A 21,759-nucleotide genomic window follows, 5' to 3' on the forward strand; every position below is an offset into this window, starting at 1 on the left:
AAAAAAATTCATTCTTTATCTGGTGTTCAAACTTAACTGGGTATTCTGTGGTTTTATCTCTAAATCTGGCAACCCCGGTCCAAGGGCACTGGAGTGTTTTTTGGGGGGGGGTGGAGGTGGGGGCAAACTTGTCACACCACCCCAGCATCCTTGACCAAGTATTTGAAGAGAACGGCCATCCAATGCTTCTTCCTTGCCCTCCAGGTATTCCTTCCTCGACTTGGGAAATTAGACCAGAGCCCCAAGGATCCAAATCCAGACCCTTCAAGTGAGGTCAAGGTAGGTGTTCTTCCACCCAAACTCAAGAGGCTGACAAAGAACAAAAGATGGGGACAACTTTGCAGAAGAGTGACAGGTCCCTGGATACATGCAGCCCCTGGCATGGTGGCACTTGTCTTAACTAGTGCTGCTGTAACAGAAACACAAGTGCATGGCTTCAACAAAGAGAAGTTTATTCTCTCACAGTCTGGAAGGCTAGAAGTCCAAATTCAGTGCGTCAGCTTCAGGAGAAGGTTTTCTCTCTGTGTCGGCCCTGGAGGAAGATCCTTGTCATCAATCTTCCCCTGGTCTAGGAGTTTTTCAGCACAGGGACCCCGGGTCCAAAGGGCACGCCTTCTCCTACTACTCTTGGTAGTATGAGGTCCCCAGGTCTCTCTGCTTGCTTCTCTCTTTTATATCTCAAGAGACTGGCTTAAAACACAACCTAATCTTGTAGGTTGAGTCCTGCCTTGTTAACATAACTCCCTGTCATCCTGCCTCATTAACATCATAGGGGTAGGATTTACAGCACACGGGATAGTCACATCAGATGACAAAATGGTGGACAATCCCACAGTACTGGGAATCATGGCCCAGCCAAGTGGACACATATTTTGGGGGGACACAAATCCATCCATGACAGCACTGAAATGCATAGACTTTAGAATGTGACAATCCCTTTAGGCTCCTCAGAGGCACACACTGAAAAGGGGCTTCTGAGGAGCTGTTCATCAGCGAAGTCCCAGGAAAAACCTGACAGGGAGTGGGAAGTGGGGCTGGGAGGGAAGGAGGTGAGCAGATCTGTGTTGAGTAGAGTCCCACAGAGGGCAACCTTGGCTCGTCCTACAGGGCAGCTCTCAGCACTCTCCAGACTTGTACGTCCACCCCAGAATCATGCTGTGTGGGAGGAGGGGCTAGACCACTGTCTCCTCTGAAGGGCCTCCCTGAACAGCTCACATTCCCAATCACTTCGGACCCTTCTGCACAGGCACAGCCTGGGGACAGTCCACCTGAGACAAAGGTGCTGGCTGCTGGGTGAGACACACGCAGGGCTGTGTGGGAACATGGGCACCGCAGGAAGGTGGCGGGTAATTAACAGAGACGGAGCACCCCAGGAGGGTGCCGTTGAGACCGCCTGAATTTAGGTACCACTAAACCATTGCCATCGAGTCAATTCGGACTCATAGCGACCCTATAGGACAGAGTAGAATTGTCCCATATGGTTTCCAAGGAGCAGCTAGTAGATTTGAACTGCCCATCTTTTGGTTAGCAGCAGCCTAGCACTTAACCACGGTGCCACCAGGGCTTCTAGGTATGACTAGGGGGCTCCATTCCCAGTCACCCCAGAAGAAGCCAGGCATCTGTTCCAGGTTGTTCCTGCAGTCTAGGGGAGGTCAATATACTTGATCAGGATCACACGGACCCTAAGTGACAAAGGGGTCTCACCCCAGGCACCCTGAGCGTGACGTCCCCAGCCCTTCACTGGCCCATGGTGCATGCCAAAACCAGCCAGCAAAATCCCAGGAAGCCAGATGTTATAAAGTATTTCTAAGGGAATTAGTTTATTTTATCTCTCCTCACCCTGGAAAAGGCAAATCAGAGAATGAATTTCTTAATCATTCTCATACCCAGTTTCTTAATTGGCAAGGAAATGGGCATTTCAGTCCACACCATGTGAGGGAGGAAAAGACGTGAGACCAACACCTACCTAACTCCCAGTTTCCCTGTAAAGAGGCGTACTGGCCCATTTTCCAAGAGAGGAGACCAAGGCTTAAAGAGGGTAAGTTGCCCATGTCACATGGTGGCAAGTGCTAGAACTGGCATTTGTACCCAGGTCTGTGAAGCTGAGATTGGGCTCTTCCTGCCATACCCCCCAAAGTTGGCAGTTCTCCAGAAGCGATGCCTCTCTTTTTCTCTGCAGGCCTTTGGTACTTAATTTATTGATAACGTGCATTTGAATATGGTTAAAGGTTCAAATATTGCCAGAGAGCAGAAGACAGATGACCTGATTGATTTAGAATCTGGAGGAATGATGAGAAGTTCAAAGCTAGCCCTCGGTGTCCTAAAAATCATAAGGATTCGGTGAAGCCGCGCCATCTTCTTTCTTCCAGGTCCTGGCTGTACCCCACCTTCTCAAGAGGAAGTTCAGTCACTCCCCTAAAAGTGCAGGTAAGAGTCACCATCTCCCTCCTTTCCCATGGGGCCTGGGAAAGTTGTTCAGGGGAGTGGACATCTCTCCGTGCCATGGGACACCCCATCTCATGTCCCTGACACCCCAAAATCTCTCCTGATGCTGCTCCAGCCACCCTAGGGGGTGTGGGCCCAGAGAAAGACCAGCAGTGAGCTGGTTTCCTAGGTAGCTGGGATCTGCTGCTCTAAGCATACCCAGAAAACCCAGTGCCCTCGAGCATACAACGGTGTTACTGTTGTTTCGATGCTTTGCAATGTAAATTGTCCTAAGGTGGTACACAGTTCTCGTCCTTTGTACACAAAGGGCAGAGCATAGTTTAGCCTTCCTTGGTGTTTCAGTGGCCTCTGGGTGGTACGAAGAGTTTTCGCTCAACCGCTAACCTGGAGGTTGGCAGTTCAAACCCACCCAGTGGCCACAGAAGAAACGTCTGGTGATTTATAGCCACGGAAACCCTAAGGAGCTCAGTCCTACTCTCTCCCTTTAAACACCCAGTTATTTCCTGTTTCGAATTTTTTGTTAATACCACGTGATTTCATTAACGCAATGCATGCTGAATCATTGAGTGTGTCTGAATTTTTGATAGGTAAAAATGGATATTTTTCTGTCCTCGTCCCCAAAATCCTACCCTCAGTGTCTATCGGTACATATGTGTACCACACAAAAAATTTCAAAATCCGTATTTTTCCTACCAAAAATATTGATTCAGTACCGCTTCATGCACTACCCTGCCGAGACAGTGCTTTACGGCACACGCCCGTCTCTTCCACTTCAAACGGTTACGCAGGTCCCCACCGGCCAGCAGCACGTACTGTCAGTGGCATAGCACCTTAAAAACCAAACCTGCTGCCATCGAGTTGATTCTGACTCATCGCAGCCCTATAGGACAGAGTAGAACTGTCCCATAGAGTTTCCAAAGAGCATATGGTGGATTTGAACTGCCCACCTTTTGGTTAGCAGCCTGAGCTCTTACACCCCAGAGGCAGAAAAAGTGAGTGGTAGCTATAGGAACCTCTGGTAATGAAAAGGCTATGGCACATGAGGTCACCGTGAGTCGGGATCAACTTCATGGTAGTGAGCTTGGTTTTTGATGTCTTGGTGGTGACAAGGACATCAACTTTGTCCTGGATGAATGTTGTCTGGTTGCCTGCACGGCATACCACCAAGGCTGCAGGATCCTTTGTGTCCTGGCCACTGTACCTGTTACTCTCATGGCAGCCCAATGTGGGTCACCATAGGGGAGTGGCCCTTCGCCAGCTCACAGCCCATCCCCTCTGCCTTTGGCCCTCCATCTGAGCTCTGCCCTCATCACCTCATCTTTCAAACTCCACCAGAGCCATAGTCTTAAAGGTAGCCCTCTTCATGCCCTGCCTCTGCTCACAAACAATCGCTGGCTCCCATTGGCCTGTGGAATGAAGCCAGGTATCTTAGCCAGCCTTCCCGCTGTGTGCCCTCAGCCCGCAGGCTGGCCCCCAGCCTGCCCCTACCCCACCTGGGTGCATGCTCTTGTCTACACACTGGACAGCACACATTTCCCGCCCACACATCAGTGTCAGGGTCCTCCACACAAAGCAGAAGCAACATCGGCATGTCTTCCGCCCTGCATGTCTGCGTCTCCATCTCTGTGGAGTGAAGCCCTGCTCGTCCGTCCTTCAGGGCCAAGCACAGTTGCGTCAACTCTGGGAGGCTGTCCATGCCCTCCTCACGGCCCCGTGGCAGTCCGCTTATCCCTGTTCCCCCCATCTCTCCACCTGGTCTCCTCTGCCCCCACCTCCCTTCCGGCTCTCTCTTTGCAGCCCCAGAGCTCCCAGCTCACGATCAGGTTGACCCACAACAGAGCTGGCACCGAGGCCTCTGCAGGGAATCTTTGCCAGGGCCCACAAGTAGGAGGGCAAGTCGACAAGCAAGATGCCTGCTGGGGGGCTGCCAGAAGGGCTCCTGGAGTGCCACGTGCTGCCCAAGGGCATTTCCCAGTGGCCTCCTGGGCTAGAATACCAGAGGTCATGTTCACAGCAGGAGATCCAGGCTGGCCCCTGAGTCCTCTCCATGACTGGCTGTGCAACGGCAACACTTTGTCCACTCAGCAGCCTCTGGTGGTCAGTCAGCACCTCTGGTGGTCCATCAGAAATCTCTGGTGGTCAGTCAGTGGTCTCTGGTGGTCCGTCAGAGGTCTCTGGTGGTCCGTCAGAGGTCTCCGGTGGTCCGTCAGAGGTCTCTGGTGGTCAGTCAGCACCTCTGGTGGTCAGTCAGCACCTCTGGTGGTCAGCCAGCAGCCTCTGGTGGTCAGTCAGTGGTCTCTGGTGGTCAGTCAGCACCTCTGGTGGTCAATCAGTGGTCTCTGGTGGTCAGTCAACACCTCTGGTGGTCAGCCAGCAGCCTCTGGTGGTCAGTCAGTGGTCTCTGGTGGTCAGTCAGCAGTCTCTGGTGCTCAGCCAGCAGCCTCTGGTGGTCAGTCAGTGGTCTCTGGTGGTCAGTCAGTGGTCTCTGGTGGTCAGTCAGCGGTCTCTGGTGGTCAGCCAGCAGCCTCTGCTGGTCAGTCAGTGGTCTCTGGTGGTCAGTCAGTGGTCTCTGGTGGTCAGTCAGACCCTCTGGTGGTCAGTTAACACCTCTGGTGGTCAGCCAGCAGCCTCTGGTGGTCAGTCAGTGATCTCTGGTGGTCAGTCAGACCCTCTGGTGGCCAGTCAGCCGTCTCTGGTGGTCAGTCAGCACCTCTGGTGGTCAGCCAGCAGCCTCTGGTGGTCAGTCAGTGGTCTCTGGTGGTCAGTCAACACCTCTGGTGGTCAGCCAGCAGCCTCTGGTGGTCAGTCAGTGGTCTCTGGTGGTCAGTCAGCACCTCTGGTGGTCAGCCAGCAGCCTCTGGTGGTCAGTCAGTGGTCTCTGGTGGTCAGTCAGCACCTCTGGTGGTCAGCCAGCAGCCTCTGGTGGTCAGTCAGTGATCTCTGGTGGTCAGTCAGTGGTCTCTGGTGGCCAGTCAACACCTCTGGTGGTCAGCCAGCAGCCTCTGGTGGTCAGTCAGTGGTCTCTGGTGGTCAGTCAGTGGTCTCTGGTGGTCAGTCAGCACCTCTGGTGGTCAGTCAGTGGTCTCTGGTGGTCAGTCAACACCTCTAGTGGTCAGCCAGCAGCCTCTGGTGGTCAGTCAGCACCTCAGGTGGTCAGTCAGTGGTCTCTGGTGGTCAGTCAGTGGTCTCTGGTGGTCAGTCAACACCTCTAGTGGTCAGCCAGCAGCCTCTGGTGGTCAGTCAGCACCTCAGGTGGTCAGTCAGTGGTCTCTGGTGGTCAGTCAGCGGTCTCTGGTGGTCAGTCAGCGGTCTCTGGTGGTCAGTCAACACCTCTGGTGGTCAGCCAGCACCCTTCAGCGGTCAGCCAGCAGCCAGGAGACCACCGCCAGCCAGCTCTGAAGCTCACGGCATTATAGGGTCTGGAGAGCACAGCTGAGGCTTCTGGCCTTCACGTCCGTCTCCGCCCCATTTCCAGTCCCTGCGGAATGTGACCAAGGTTGGCCCAACGTAGGCGGCTTCAAGGTCTGAAGGACCACATGTGCCCTCACTGCTCAGAAGCTGTGATCTCCCGGGTTAGGTGAGTCCTTCGGCAGAGGTTCATCCCAGGGCACAGACATGTGCCAAGGCCAGGCAAAACTTACTCTGCCCAAAAAGTGGTGTGCTATAAGCCAGCTCGCAAAAAAGAAAAAAAAAAGCCCAGATTTGTAGCACCTCCCAACGCCCGTGGTGTAAATACTGCCAAGCTGCCAATGAGACTTTCCTGAACGTGAGCTGGGAGGGGCTGAGCACACTCAGCCCACACGGCCTGTGAGCAGCTCCGCTCACCCCCACGTGGAGCGCACACCTGTACCACGTGCCAGGCAGGGTCCCAGCGTGACACACAAAGGTGGAGAAAGGCTGGTGTCCACCCCACCGGAGTGTGCTCACCTGTGAGAATGAGCATATGCGGTTAACTAGAATTTGAGGCCAAATGCCCCAGCTCTGCAGCCATAGCCCCGAGGCCAGCTCCCCTATTCCGAGGGTCCGAGTTCCCAGACCCCTTGGCCCATTTTCACATCACGGAATTAACGGGAAAGTCGGGGATATACCCAGACACTAAGACAAAGCGTTCTATTGTTCTGCCATGTGAGGATCTCTGGGGCCACAGTGAGGGTGGATTGGAATCCTTGCTCCAAAGCAAAAGAGAAAGAATGGACCGAAATGTTTATTTGCAACACTGCTAAAACGAAAATGCTCTGTTAAAAAAAATTTTAATGCTGTGAAAACTGGGGCTGTGTCAATACTTTATGCTACTTTTAAAATAGTTTAGGAGGCGAAGGTTCTTGTTTAGGGTAAGTTTGTGATTAATGAAGTCCCCCCTCCTGTTTTCCCCAAAGACAGCGACGAAGAACCCTTTGACAGAAAATCAGCATACCGTGGTTCCCTGACCCAGAGAAACCCCAACGGGAGGAAGGAGAAAGCCGACCACATATTTGCGGTAATGTTTTTACCTCATTTCTGGAAGAGTCTTTAAAATTCTGTGGCCTGTAAGATTTACGTATTTATATTAAAGCATTCAGAGTACAGGAAATTGGGATAACCTAACAAGAATTAAAACCAGAGAATCAAAGATAAAAAGTAAAGTAAAATCTGCAAAAGATTTAATGGAAAACAGGAAACATTTATTAAAGAAACCAGAGAATATGGTAACCAAGAAATATTAAAATAGATACAATGGATGCTGGATCCCAAGTGGCCTCGCTGTCCCAGGGGTGGGTCTCAGCTCCAGGAAAGGTGACAGACCCTGAAACCAGGAGGACACTCTCCCCAGGAACCCCCACCCCAGTGCTGTAAAGGTTGTTCAGCTGAATCCTGCGTGAGGGTCCTGGAGCCAGAGGCCATCCCCCGACTTCCGGGAGGGGACTCTGCAGACCCAGCCTCCTGGCTCTTCCCAGACCCCAGGAAACAATGGCACTGGACAGGGTCCTATCTGTGTGTCACGCTGTCATGTGTGTATCAGTGTGCACTCTCGCATGCACGTGTGTGTTAAAATTTACATGTGTATTTCTGTGTGCACACTCCTGTGTGTACTTGTGTTCACTCATGTGAATGTGTCAATGCGCACACTCATGTGAATACATCTATGTGCACACTCATGTGCATGCATCTGTGTGCACACTCGTATGCATATATTTGTGTGTGCACTCGTGTTCATATGTGCGTATCAGTGTGCACATTCATGTGGATGTATCTGAGCACACCCATGTGAACATATCAGCGTGCACACTTATGTACATGTATCTGTGTGTACATGCACGTGCATGTACCAGTGTGCACATTCACGTGTGTGTATTCATGTGGCACACTCACATGTGGCTATCTGTGTGCACACTCGTGTGTGTTGGTGAGCACACACACGAATGTGTCTGTGTGCACACTCACATGTGTGTCTACCTTGTGCACACCCACATGTGTGTATCAGTGTGCATGCTCATGTATGCATATCTGTGTATACATTCACATACGGACACCTGTGCACATGCTTACACGCATGTATCGATGTGCACATTCATGTGTGTATCACTGTGCACACGTGTGTGTGTGTCTGTGTGCACTCCAGTCTGTGCACACTTATGTGTGCACATGTTTGTTTCACAGAAGCCGGTGATGGCCCACCAGCCTTGAAGGGGAGACTCACTGGGAACAGGACAAATCAACCAAGAAGCCCCACACTGTCGTCCCTCTGTTTGCTCTGCACTTTCTGCCCTAAATTGCCCTGGGGAAAAGCAAGAAGAAACACTCCCCATCATGGGCTACCCTGAGAGATGACCACACTGCTCAGATCTCCAGTTCACCCACACTCACTCATGGCTCCCACGGCCCCTCTAGCCAGCCCGCTCCATTTGTGAGAAAGAGCCAGCAATATTTCTTTAGAACAATGTTTAATTGTTTAAAGGATGCAGAGAAGAGCTCTCTTGGTGTGGTCTTTAACCCCTCCCACTCGGGGCTTCCTGACGCCACTTTCATGAGTGGAACAGACAAGGACGACTGAGTCAAGGCACCAGCCGTAGGTCTATCCTTGACCGTGTCCACCAGAGCATGGGTGGGGCGGATATTTCTGTGCAGATGTCTTTGACCGTGTCCATCAGAGCATGGGCGGGGGTGGGTATGTCCTTGACCGTGTCCACCAGAGCGTGGGCGGGGGTGGGTATTTCTGTGCAGATGTTGCTGGAGAAGGAAATTGTGCTCTGGGACAAAAGTCTGAACTTGAACAGGTAAATAACAAGGGGGGATAGACATCCCCATTCCCCGCACACACATCTGTTGTGTGAGTTCCCCTGCACAGACCAGGAGAAATCACTGTCTTGAGGGCAGACAGTGCCCATGGTGGCAGGAAGAATTGAGTCCAATCCTCAAGCAAGCACAGAGGGCAGGCAGGCTGGTGGAGGTGTGTGAGAGAGCTCCATGCCAATAGGCAGAGCTGAGTGGAAGAGGGCCAGGACCAATCAGTGACATCTGCCGTGGCAGGAGAACCAGCCGCCACTGCTGTCAGAGCCATGGAAGATCCCCGGCTCCCCTCCACCTCAGACAGTCTGGGTACCTGTGCGGCACATCCTGTTTTCTGTGGAGCCGTCAGGAACTCTCCGGAGCTGCCTTTGGACACCGGAACAGTCATCACAGCTCACTTGCCGGGCACCTGCAGTGCGCCCCTGTGGACCCAACTGGAGCTAGAAGCCACCTTTGTGTTCCTCTGTGCCTCGGGTGGTGCAGTGGTTAAGCACTTGACTCCTAACCAAATGTTGGTGGTTTGAACCCACCCAGAGGTGCCTCAGAAGACAAGCCTGGTGACCTGCTTCCGAAAGTCACAGTCTTGAAAGCCCCATGGAGCACAGTTCTACTCTGGCACTCACGGGGTCTCCTTGAGTTGGAATTGACTTGACGGCAATGGGCTTTGTTTCTTTTGGTTTTTACCTTCTAAGGTGACTTTTGGGTCAGCTTTAGCTTTTCTCACTCAAATCATTCAGTGTTTTTGTTTGATTGAAATGGCAACTCCAAGAAGGAAATGGAGAAATAATGGCCAGGACCCTCTGCCAACGAGTCTTTTTCTGGGGTACCTGCTAGTCAGAGCCCCGCGTGTGTGGACATTATCGCTCACTGGGCTACTTCCAGTCAAGTCCCTGCGTCACAATCACCATGAAGACCTTGCCGGGCAGGTTAGTCCCTAGGACAGAAATGCAACTTTTCAGAAATCAGCATCTGGTTGACGGGGCTTCACATTCCCCTGTGATTTGTGGAAAAGAGAGAACAGCTCCCTCTTCTGCATGGAAGCTGTACCGGACTCAAAGCTCAGCACGAGTATTAAAGAAAGGGTGTCGATTTCATTTATTATGTGCACCCTTCCTTATTTACAAAGTAAATGAAAGTCAGTGTAAGTTCCTAAAAGTCAACAAAGACACCACCAACACTCCCAGCCGTGCTGAGTATTTCCCTGAGTATGGATATAACAGGCACAGAGAGTCCTCGGTGCTAACTCCTCGGAACCCAGAACTTTGTAGACATTTTCCTCCGTTACTAATTTGAGCACAGAGAACTTTCAGCTCTGAAACAGAGCATGTTGGTCTCCTCTTTCAGAATGCCTCTTCTTGGGGGTCTCCGAGCCTTTACTCGGTGCCGATTAGGGTCAGAGCTTGCACTCATTCATTCATTCAGCTGGGTGATATAGGGATCTGGCAGCATGTGTAGGCCTCATTGCCTGTACTAATCCTATGGGTACATGACCAGAATGCCAAGGATCTGAGTCCCCCTTGCTCTTCCCTGGCTGGCTTCTCCTCTCCCAGCCCTCTGGGTGTTGAACCTCTTCTCCGTTCCCATCTGAGTTAACTACCATCTGTAGGGTAGAAGCTGCAGCCCAGATAACCCCAAGTTCTGTACCCATAGCTCAGTCACTTCCTTGGCGTCTCCACTTGGACCTTCAACGGACATCTCAACGTGAACCCATCCAACTGAACATAAACCTTACCCTGAGCCTGTTGTGTGCACTGCCTATTAATGTCAACTCCATCCTTCCATTGGCTCAGGGTAAGGTCTGGGGTATCCTTAACTCCTCTTTTTCACCCCTCCTTCACAATCCGCCAGGAACGCCTGGCCACTCTGCCTCGATCAGAATCCCACCCTCACTGTCCCCACTGCTCCCACCTTCAGTTTCATCCATCTCTTGAGTTCTTTATTTGAAAGGTGTCGTTACACTGAGTGCCACTTGGTTACTCTCTACGGTGTCTACGTCATGTTTAATGTTGCTAGTATCTTCTCTTATCTCTGTGAGTGTATTATTACGTCATTTTACAATCTTACTTTGTTGCATCAATTCTATGCTTTTGCCTCCGGTGTGGTATGTGGTCTAGTGTGTTGTATTTCTTCTGAAATCATTGTTTTGACCTGTGAACACGCGTTCCCTGCAAGTCTTGGCCGCTCTGTCTGGCTGTGCTTGGGGAACCTCTGGGAGTAAAGGAGCATCACCACAAACGAGGCCACCAAGAAGCTCTTCACCTTCACTTTTCAAATCCCTGGGAACGTTGAGAGGAGTCAGTCTCCCTAGCTCAGGATCTAACCAGTTTCCATAGGTAGGAAGGGATGATCAGCCCCCATTTGTTTTCTCCAATGCCTCCTGCTCTTGTTTTCCTGTGGTCACCTGCCCTGATGGTCTAGGCCAGGGGTCAGCAGATCTGGCCACACCCCTATGTTTCTTTATTGTAAATGGTTGCTTTCATACTGCAATCTGGACTCAGAGCCCCGAGGAAATCACCAAGCTGCAGAAGGGAGACTTTTGCTACATCACTGGAAAGCTTCATAACAGTCCCTATAGAAGAGCATTGTCTAATGTTCTTCGCATTACTGCATTTGAAGCTTGGAAGCTGGTTGGATGGGAGCCATGTGCAAGAGTTGGGGACACCATTTTTTTCTATCCCAGATGCAATACCAAGCTCCAGGAGCCACAGCCTCTGGGGTCAGGAAGACGATCCTATTACCGTTTATCTGTCACTAAAACTTGTTTTCACTCAGTTCTCAGCAACTGAGCTTTCCAGATGACTCATACCTCAAAGACACCCTTCTGACTTACAGAGATGAGGGCTTTAGAAATTTCTCAAGAATTTGGAATTTTAGAAGGCATTCTCATCAGAAACAGTTTTGCTGGTAACTAAAGACTCCATCCTACCTACTACAGACTACAACTCAGAGAGTGCCCAAGGCTCCCTCTTGCCCATCAGCTTGTACAATAGTCTTTCTAGGAGTCTGGATGAATCCCATGTTTAAGAAACACACGGACCAAAGCCACAGAGACTCTGGCTTCTTCTAGGAACACGTACTAAGAAGAAACACTCATTGGTTCATTCAGAAACATTTGTGGAGCTTCTGCTTGTTTCCTGTGGCCTCCACAGCGAAGTGCCATGAACCAGGTAGCGTAATACAACAGAAATCACGGTGAGGGCAGGCTGGTGTCTTCTGCGGGCTCTGATGGAGAATCTGTTCCACTCTGTCTCCCAGCTCCTGGCATTTCCCGCAGCCCTTGGCTTGTAGATGCTTCACTCCCATCTCTGCCTCTGTTTTCACATGGCTGTCTTCCCTGCGTATCTGTGTGTCTGTCTTCTTCTTATAAAGATACAAGTGATTGAATGTAGGGCTCATCCTAACCCAATACGACCTCGTTCTAACTAATTATATCTGTAAAGGCCTCAGTTCCAAATAAGGTGACATACTGAGGTTCCTGGTGGGGACCATTATTCAACCCGGTTGCAGAGCACTGTTATAGCCCAAGAGCCAAATCCGGAAGAAATTTCTCCATCGTGTCTGTTGCTATCTGTGGGTAATTTGCCATGTTGAGGCTGAAAGCTGAAAGATCCCAGACCGTCAAACACAGCCCAAAGAATGGGCTTCTCTTAACTGTCCTGAGAACATGAAGAAGAACAAGAGGGCTGAGGCTCCTCCTGGAGGCCTCTTCAACTTATGTGTCCTGTAATTGTAAGGAGCAGAAACCCACTCAAACCAGCTCAAGCAAGGAGAGCAAGTACGGAGGAAGGACACAGAGCTTTCTCCCGGGGAGCCAGGGAAGCCCAAGGACCGAGCCTCAGGGAGAGCAGGGGCCAGGGTGGCTCTCCGGCCATGACCTTGAGGCTTCTTGACCCCTCTCTAAACCTCACCCAGTCCTCTCTTGACCGTAAGCTGCTCCTCCAACTTTTCAGCAGGTGGCCCCACCATGGCATCTCCAAGTAGCCACATACACACACACACACAAACACAAACACATTTATACAGATATACACTCATGCACATAAACACATACGCACCCACGCGCACACACACACACTCTTGCACACAAACACACACGTATACACACTCCTACATCTGTGCACATGCCCATACACATACTCACACTCATACACAAGGCACAGACTTGTGAATACACTCACACAAACACACTCCTACACAAATGCACAGCTACACACATACTCCTACACACATGCACATATACATATATATACACTCACACATACACCACACTCCTAAGTCGATGCCCAAAGGGGAAGGCTCTAGCTCCCCAGGTCTCACACTTTCCATTGCCCCCAGCGACCCTGGTCCTCAGCCACACGCCCACGGTGACAACCCAGAGGACCCATCTCTGAGGCAGGACCACCCTCCCCGACAGTGGTTCTCAGCCATCGCCCTGCTCACGAGCTTTGAACAAGCCCTGGCGCCTGAGCCTCTCCAGAAGCTCCAGTGGGCGTTGTCCCAGGTGGGCCAGATGTGGGACGTTTCAAAAGCTCAGCGCTAGGCGGGACCCCAGAGCCGTGGCTCCCACCCCCCAGGGCTGCCTACACTAACACCCCTTTACCAGCTGCCCCTGACTTCTTGGTCTCCCAGGAGCCCACTGTCCACAAACAGGAACCGGCAGCCATGGGTAAGGGAGACGACGTTCTCTCTGCCCAGTGACGCTGAAGTGTACGACGTTTCTCTGGAGCTTTTTCTGGAAGTCTGACGGAGATGCGTGGAGCGGAGTAAACCCAGAGCTGGCCCCACCTTGCCCCCACACCCCACGAGGACGCTAGGGGAGCAAGCAGCTCTTGTCCTCCAGCAAGTGTTCTTTAATATCATCCTCAGCTGCACTGAAAGGACCTTTAATAGATCTGTAATTACTCAAGGGAACAGTGGTGGTTCAGCAGTAAAATTCTCACCCTCTGTGTGGGAGAAAACCAAAAAACCAAACCCAGAGCCACCGAGTCGATTCCGACTCACAGCGACCCTACAGGACAGAGTAGAACTGCCCTGTGGAGTTTCCAAGGAGCACCTGGCGGATTCTAACTGCCAACCCTTTGGTTAGCAGCTGTAGCACTTAACCACTACGCCACCAGGGTTTCCCCATGTGGGAGACCTGGGTTCAATTCCCGGCCAACGCATCTCACCCACAGCCACCACCTGTCTGTTGGCGGAGGCGTACACGTGCTGTAATGCTGAACACGTTTCAGTGGCGATCCAGACTAAGACAGACTAGGAAGAAAGGCCTGGCAATCAACTTCCAAAAGGCAGCCAATAAAAACCCTATGGAGCACAATAGTCCAATCCCTGGCCAGTCATGGGGATGGCACATTTTTTTCCATCGTGCATGGGGTTGCCACGAGTCAGGGGCCAACCTGACGGCAGCTAACAACAACAACATAAATATCCAAAATATGAATGATTTAGGTTCCTGGTTACAAGTTAAATGGTAAAATATTGTGCAGTTATTTCAAAAGGCTTAGAAATACAGAATAGAGTTAGGTAAAAAAAAAAAAATGAGATTCACCGTTGTATAAGAGTGACAAACCTACGCAGAAATTATGTGGAAAACCCTCTAGAAGGAAGTAGTCAAAAGTGAAAAAACAATCGCTTCTTTGACATTATCAGTGATTTTATCAATTTTTCTGTCTGCTCTTTATTTTCTCAAAATGTATCTCATGTGAACCGCTTTTATAATAAAAAATGAATGTGTTCCCTGGCAGTAATAAATATGTTTGTTTTGTAGTATTAATAAAATTGTTTATTTTAACGAATAATTATGAAGACTCGGTAACAGCCCAGGAAATATTTAGAGCGTAATTCTAAGTAATAGAGTCAGGACGGAAAAACACATGCAGCAAACACGACTATGAGAAACGACATAGGTAACTGAACAAGGACTAAGGGGGATTGAGAAAAAGTAAGATAGAGTGTTAGGTTTTGGCGATTTTTCCGTGTCACCTTTCCACTTAAAAATAACCACTTAATGAAGGAAGAGAAAGGATACCCAGGGTCGCCTTTACCTCCGAGAGCAGCTCACAGTCTTAATGGACGCTTGACTGTGTCATTTGCCCAAAGCGAGCGTAAAGAGGGGAAGTTAATCTGTTTTAGAACCACTTGGCCTAAATGAAATTATATCACCCAGGAAGGAAAGAGTCATGTCGCTGATGAGAGTATTCAAAAGAAAAAAAGAAGAAAAGAGAGATGACAAAGACACCCTCTCCTGATACCACCTGGGAGGGAGGCGGATACGGCGGGGCAGAGGAGGGGATATGAAGACGTGACATCAGGGGGTTGGGTGCAGCCTGCTTCCTGGGGGAGCCTATAAAGGGAGCCGAGCGGCCCCCTGTGCCTCACTGCTCTCTGGCAGCCACACGGCGCCTGTCATCTGGCTCCTGGGAAGCGCCGCACGGTGAGTAGCCTGGGGGGGTGGGCTTGCTGCTGGAGTCTCTCTATGGTGTAAAATCTTCTGTCCTCCTGGGTGTCAGTCAGGTCTTACCAGGACCCCGCAGAAAGGCAGGGCAGCCACCATAAGGTTCGTCTGGGCCCCAGGGCCATCCGAGGTGAAGGCGTCTCCTGCATGGACAGGGACACCCAACTGTCAGGGAAGCAGGTCCTCGAGGCTTATTGCTGTTGATAGTCTCCTGGGACAGGCTCGTCAGGAGGGTCCTCCAAGACAGATTCACCCATGCGACCCCTGAGAAAGGTTCACCTGTGGGTCGGTCCTCTGAGACAGACTCACTGCATGCGTTCCCTGGGACAGGCTCACCACATGGGTCCCCTGAGAAGGGCTCGCTCATGGGTCCCCTGAGACGGGCTCATCCATGGGTCCCCTGAGACAGGCTTACCCGTGGGTCCCCTGAGATAGACCTACCTGTGGGTCCCCGGGAACAAGCACACGGTCCCCCCCCGCCCCCATTTTGGCTTATTCTCATCACACTGCTTTCACATCAGCTGCACAGCTTCCCCCAGGTTGGGGACACCCCCACCCCACCCAGGTGTGTGACACCCCAGCAGGTCTCCAAGCAGGAAAGGGGTTGTTGTTGGTAGAGATTCACACACACTCACACACTCGCACTCACACACACTCACACTCATACACACTCACACACTCACACTCATATACACTCTCACACACACCACCCTTCCGAGGGCCGCACTCCCAGGGCGATGCCCGAGGAAAAAGCTTCCGGCTCCCTAGGTCTCACAGTCTTCATTGCCCTCAGCTCTAATTTGTGGTGATTCCAGCTCATGACAACCCCATGAGACAGAGTAGAACTGCCCCATAGGGTTTCCTAGGCTGTAATTTTTACAGAGCAGGTTGCCAGGCCTTTTCTCCCATAGAGTAGCTGGTGGGTTCCAACCGCCAACCCTTCAGTTAGCAGCTGCTTAACCGTTGTGCCACCAGGGCTCCTGAGGAGAGGGGTGAGGGTGTTTAAATCCCGCTTCTGGAGGGAGGGGTTGGGAAGATGGCTAAACACTCAAAGGTCTGCAGAGGGGTCCTTTCCTGAGATAGCGGGGGCCCTGGGCTGGGTGTGACAGCATTTTCTGTTGGCTCCTGGAGCTCCGAGGGCTGGGGGGTGCCCATGGGCCTGGGCATCTGAAGCAGGTGGACGCTGTTTAGGCGGGTCATCGCCTCTGCTCTGGCAGCGCTTCAGGTGGATTTTTGGTACCTGTTTGTGTTGGTGAGGAATCCCAGTAGCCGCTCCTCCCTCCATCCGTGGGGTCCTGCTGCCCATGAGAGCAGGTCACGCAGCTGTGGGTTTCCTGTGGGGACCCCCAGAGCTGGCCCAGCTGTGGAGAGCAGCGAGCTCTCGGTACAGACTGAGGACACCAGCTCTTCCCACAAAGCAAGCTGTCAGGGGACTTCCCCAAGTGGGGCGAGGATAGGCTGGGGGCCCCAGCTGGGTGCAGGGAAGAGCCCTGCATGGGGTCACAGCCCTGTGCCCAGCCTCGGTGCCCCCAGCCCTGCGTGGGGTTGGGCAAGCCATCCCTGCTACCCTCAGCTCCTCTGGCTCCAGGGGCAGCCCCCTCACAATGCTTCCCGACGGCCTCCCTGCCAAGGCACCTAAAGGGGGCATGGGAGAGGGGCAAGAACACAGAGTTCAGAGAGGCCCCCGCCCCTCCTGGTTTCCTAGCACACACAAACCAAGTCTTTCACAGACAGTACCTTCACACAACTCCCAGGTCTTTCCGACCCCAGAGGCTGACACACACTGTCCTGTCATTCATTCTGTATCTCACAGGGGAGAGAATGGGACCCAGGGAGGGAAAGCAGCTTCCTAGAGCACCGCATTAACTGCTGCTTGGGGCTCACTCCCACCCCAGTGCGGGGCAGAGGGATCCACAGGGGTTGGCTGCATGCACGTGCAGGTACACACATGCACACATACACTGTCACATGTGTGCACAAGCTCTTACATACATACTTGCATTCACAAGCATGTACACACATGCACATATACACTCTCGCATGTGTGCAAAGCTCTCTTACCTACATACTTACATGCACAAGCATGTACAGGCACACGTACACTCTCACAGATGTGCACATGCTCTCTTACCTACATACACATTCACATGCATGCATGAACATACACACATGTACACATGCATACATACACTCACACACAGTACATCAGCATATGCCCTTACCTGTATACACATACACTCGCACACACTCACACACATGCACGTGTTTTTCTATACATACACACATGCATGTACACACACACATATGTGCATAAATACATTTGCACACATACACTCACACACACGTGTACATGCTCTGTTATGTACATACTCGCTCACACATGCATGCACACATGTACACATATACACACATGCACAGATACACTCTCACACATGCACACGCTCCTTATATACACACACTCACTTGCATGCACACACATACATGTACACACATGTACGCATATGGGGGCACACACACTCTGACACATGTGCACATGCTCCCTTGTATACACACATGTACACATACACACGTACACTCTCACACATGTGCACATGCTGTCTTATATACATACACACTTACAAACATGCACATACACAAGTACATACATACACATGCACACGTATACTCACACACATACACATGTTCTCTTATATACATACACACATGTATGTACACACATACACACATAAGTGTGCACACATGTATATGTAAATATATGCACACATACACTCACACCCAGCACATCAGCACATGCTCTAATCTACATACACATACACACTTGCACACGCATGCACGTACAAATGGACACATACACTCACATACATGCACACGCTGTCTTATATACATACGCAGATGCGTGTATACACATACACACACACATACGCACATGTGCACACATACACTCTCATACACAGTCCATGAGCATATGTCTTACCTACATACACTCACTCCCACACACCTGGATGTACACACGTACACGTGCACTCACGCACAGACTGTCTCACATCTACACAAGCACATATGTACATGCACACATGCACTCACACAGTGCACTTCTTATGTGTACACATGTGCATATGCACACACGAATATATACATACACATATGCACACAACATGCTCTTTCCTGTATACCCACATATAGACTCTTAACTTACACACATGCACACAGTCCTATGTACACGCACACGCATCTATATCATGTGCACTGGTGTGCGCACACACAGCCCACCACTCATCTCATTCAGGACCCCCCAACTTTGTGTGCACATGTGTTAACATTGGACTGCCTTTCTGTCCTCTGTCTCCAGGCTGCACCCTCCCTGTTTGGGGTCCCACCGGAGTGTGGCCTCATCCAAGGACCCAGGGCGATGAAGGCACCGTCGGCCTGGCTCCTGTGCCTGCTACTGTTGGGCCTGGCCCTGCAGGGGTCCACCAACCGAGCCCGCCCGCACTCTACCGAGGCCCGCGGTGAGTGCCACCCACCTCCCTGCAGCCCCCACCCCAGCCAGCCCTGTCCTGGCTGAGTACTGGCTCTGGGGGCCGGCCTGGGGATGTAGCAGGTTCCTGTGCACCAGGCCTGTCCTGGCTGGGTCCTGGCTCCTTGGGATCAGCCTCGGGATGTACCAGGCTCCTCACACCAGTCCTTGCCCCAGAGCCCCTGGCCCTACCCAGCCCTGAGTCGAGGGTTTCACATCTTACCGACCACGAGACCTGGGGGCCAGCCAGCTCTGCCCAGACCGGGTGGTCAGGCTAGTAGGGAAGTTGACCATGAGTAAGTCTGAATTCCCATTTCCCAAAGTCTTCTCATGGGGGGAGGTATCTCGCATTGCTAGGGCTACCGGGCACCGTTAGGTGGGAGCCCAGGATGCCAGCTGAGGTGTGCGTGCCCAGGGACACCCACCCACACCTCTCTCGTCTTCCCTCCGCAGCCCCTGACATCAACCCCGCCTGGTACACAGGCAGGGGCTTCAGGCCTGTGGGACGCTTCGGCAGGAGGCGGGCAGCCCTGGAAGGTGGCCCCAGGCCTGGCCCCTGGCAGCAGCCGGCCTGCTTTGCGCTGATCGGCGGTGCAGAGTCCTCGTGGGACAGGGGACGGTCCAGCTCATCAAGAAAGTAGCTGCTGGCTCCTCCCCACCACCCTCCCTTCTCCTCCCCTGGCTGCTTCCCTTCAACCCAAATAAAAACCTGGGGACTGTGTGAGGCGGTCTGCACCACGTGGTGGTAAACCGGGAAGTGTTTTCTGTGTAGAATGTTAAAAAAAACAGCTGCCATGGAGTCAACCACGACCCCGAGCGGCCCCACCTGTGCGGAGTAGAACAGTGCCCCAGAGGGTTTTCAGTGGCTGTGGCCTTCCGGAAGAAGATTACCAGGACTTTCTCCCGAGGTGCCTCGGAGTGGACTCAAGTGTCTAACGTTAGGCTGGCAGCTGAGCTCGTCAAGTGTTCGTACCACCCGGGACTGCTAAACAGTTGCCGTAGACTAGATTTTGACTCCCAGCGATCCCATGTGTGTCAGAGAGAACTGTGCTCCATGGGGTTTTCAATAGCTGCTTTTTGGGAAGTAGATTGCCAGGTCTTTCTTCCGAGCTGCCTCTGGGTGGACTCGAACTTCCAACCTATTGGTTAGCAGCTGAATATACTAACCATTTGCATCACCACTACTCCACAAGAAATGTGGCCCAGAAAGAAAGCTAGATCCAGCAGGCTCTGTGGAGCGAGCGACCCCGGGACCTGCTTAAGGGCCCTGGCAGGAGTCAGGGGCTCCAACAGCCCTCGGTCTCCCGCCTCCCACCCGCCCTGCCACCCAGGCTGCCATGTGGGGTGCCCAATGCCCAATGTGGGATTCCAGGGGTGCATGCACCCCACGGGGTGGACACGTCCCAGAGGAGGCCCTCAGCCTGCTCAACCCCTCGTCCCTGCCACAATGCTGTTGTATCTCCCTCAGCCCAGGCCTTTTTACTTCCCTGTTGGTATCCAAGGAGAAGAGGCAGCTGGAGGGGGTTGTCCAGTCAAAGGTAAAGGGGCCTCCCACAGTGTTCTCCACATCATCACCTGCCTGTGTCCCCACATCCCCCAATGGTCACATCACCTGCCCTGTGTCCCCACATCCCACAATGGTCACATCACCTGCCCATCTCTCCGCATCCCACAGTGGTGACATCACTTGCCCTGTGTCCCCGCATTCCACAGTGGTCACAACATCACCTGCCTGTGTCCCCACATCCCACAGTGGTCACAACATTACCTGCCCGTGTCTCCACATCCCACAGTGGTCACATCTCCAAGTTCTGCCCTGTCCCAGACACCACATCCAGCTCTTACTCTTCGACGTGAGCTGCTCCTTGACTTCCTTGTGCCTCAAGTTCCACAGTGGACCCAGGACAGTTACACTTACAGGCCCAGCACCTGTACAGTGGCCCAGCTCAGGGAGGGCTACTCCTGAGCATGAACCCCCTTCCCCAAGCTCCACTCCCAACCCAGCATGGGGGACAGGCAATGCCAGGGACACTCAACCCAAAGCTGGGCACCATCCAGCCCCTGCATGCAGAAGTCAATCTCAGGGGTCCACCCAGACCACAGACTCACATGCCCAGGAGGGGCCAGTGGCCAGATCCCAGCGCAGCCCATAGACCCCAAGCCCCAGCTGTTCATGCCCCACTCCCCAGCTGCCACTAGACAAACAATGGAGTTGGGGGGGGCAACCAAGCTAGCCTCCTCCAGGGACAGCCCCTTGTTCACATGCCTCCCCAGGTCAGAGCAAGCTCATGGGGACAGAAGAGATGACTGCAGGTAAGGGTCATGCCCTTGGAGGTTCACAGCCCATCATGAGGCAAAGACCTCCTCCCCTCAAGGACTCTGGGGTCATGGGTGGGAACCACCACACAGAGGAGGCTACAGAGAAGGGGACTAGGCTTGGCCACTGGCCGCTGTGACCAGGCAGCCCACACAGTCTCCGAGTGAGAGCCCTGGGACCAGAGGACGTCCAAGCTGCTGCTGCTCACCACTCTCCTGGGGGGGTGAGGGCGGGAGGCTTTACATCTTCTACAACTTCTTTGTTTTCATCTACTGTCATAATTAGTCATCTTCACTGTTGTCTGGGATGTGTTCCTGGGAAACAGAACTCCACGTCATGTTGGTCAAGGGCATCTGTGTCTACAATTCCTCATAAAAGTTTCCAAACACACAGGAAAGTGGAAAATTCTAATAATGAGCATCTGAGTACCTTCCACTTGGATTCACCAATTATGAATGTCTATCTCTGCTATATTTATATCAATATTTTCTGCTATATTTATTTTACATCCCTCTCCCTCTTTGGGTGGGTCCCTCTTTCCTTCCCTCCTCCCTCTCCCCCGCCCTCTCCATCTCGCTCCCTCCCTCCACCATTTGAAAGTAAGCTGTAGGCGTCATGACATTCTTCTCCGAGACCAAGGGCCATCGCCTACACGACCACAACGCCGTGATCACACCTAAGAAAGGAACAAGAATCTGTAACAGAATCACGCTTCTAGTCTACGCTTAGAAATCCCTGAGGCAAGAAACCCTACAGCTT

General features: G+C 52.2%; 2 protein-coding genes across 5 annotated transcripts in view; both read left to right on the forward strand.

The window, feature by feature from the left end:
- The window catches only part of MLPH (melanophilin), a 55,537-nt gene extending 46,960 nt beyond the window's left edge, over window positions 1–8,577 (forward strand). For all 4 annotated transcript variants that reach the window (XM_049888524.1, XM_049888525.1, XM_049888526.1 and 1 more), the window contains 4 exons: window positions 205–279; window positions 2,370–2,427; window positions 6,822–6,922; window positions 8,083–8,577. In XM_049888524.1, the coding sequence (XP_049744481.1) occupies window positions 205–279; window positions 2,370–2,427; window positions 6,822–6,922; window positions 8,083–8,109 (261 nt within the window). In that variant the 3' untranslated portion in view covers window positions 8,110–8,577. The remainder of the gene's footprint in view (window positions 1–204; window positions 280–2,369; window positions 2,428–6,821; window positions 6,923–8,082) is intronic.
- Window positions 8,578–18,575: 9,998 nt separating this feature from the next.
- PRLH (prolactin releasing hormone) lies at window positions 18,576–19,324 on the forward strand. The gene is made up of 2 exons (XM_049888860.1): window positions 18,576–18,675; window positions 19,137–19,324. The coding sequence occupies exons 1-2, from the start codon at window positions 18,576–18,578 to the stop codon at window positions 19,322–19,324; spliced, it is 288 nt and encodes a 95-aa protein (XP_049744817.1).
- Window positions 19,325–21,759: the final 2,435 nt, after the last annotated feature.

The sequence above is a fragment of the Elephas maximus genome, chromosome 6 (assembly GCF_024166365.1).
Source record: "Elephas maximus indicus isolate mEleMax1 chromosome 6, mEleMax1 primary haplotype, whole genome shotgun sequence".
Classification (NCBI taxonomy): Eukaryota; Metazoa; Chordata; class Mammalia; order Proboscidea; family Elephantidae; genus Elephas; species Elephas maximus.

Bases quoted from the DNA above. Each gene is read 5' to 3' on its own strand.
- PRLH (XM_049888860.1), top strand. From the start codon at position 18,576: ATGAAGGCACCGTCGGCCTGGCTCCTGTGCCTGCTACTGTTGGGCCTG. The intron at 18,676-19,136 runs GTGAGTGCCACC...TTCCCTCCGCAG, and splicing joins GCACTCTACCGAGGCCCGCG to CCCCTGACATCAACCCCGCC.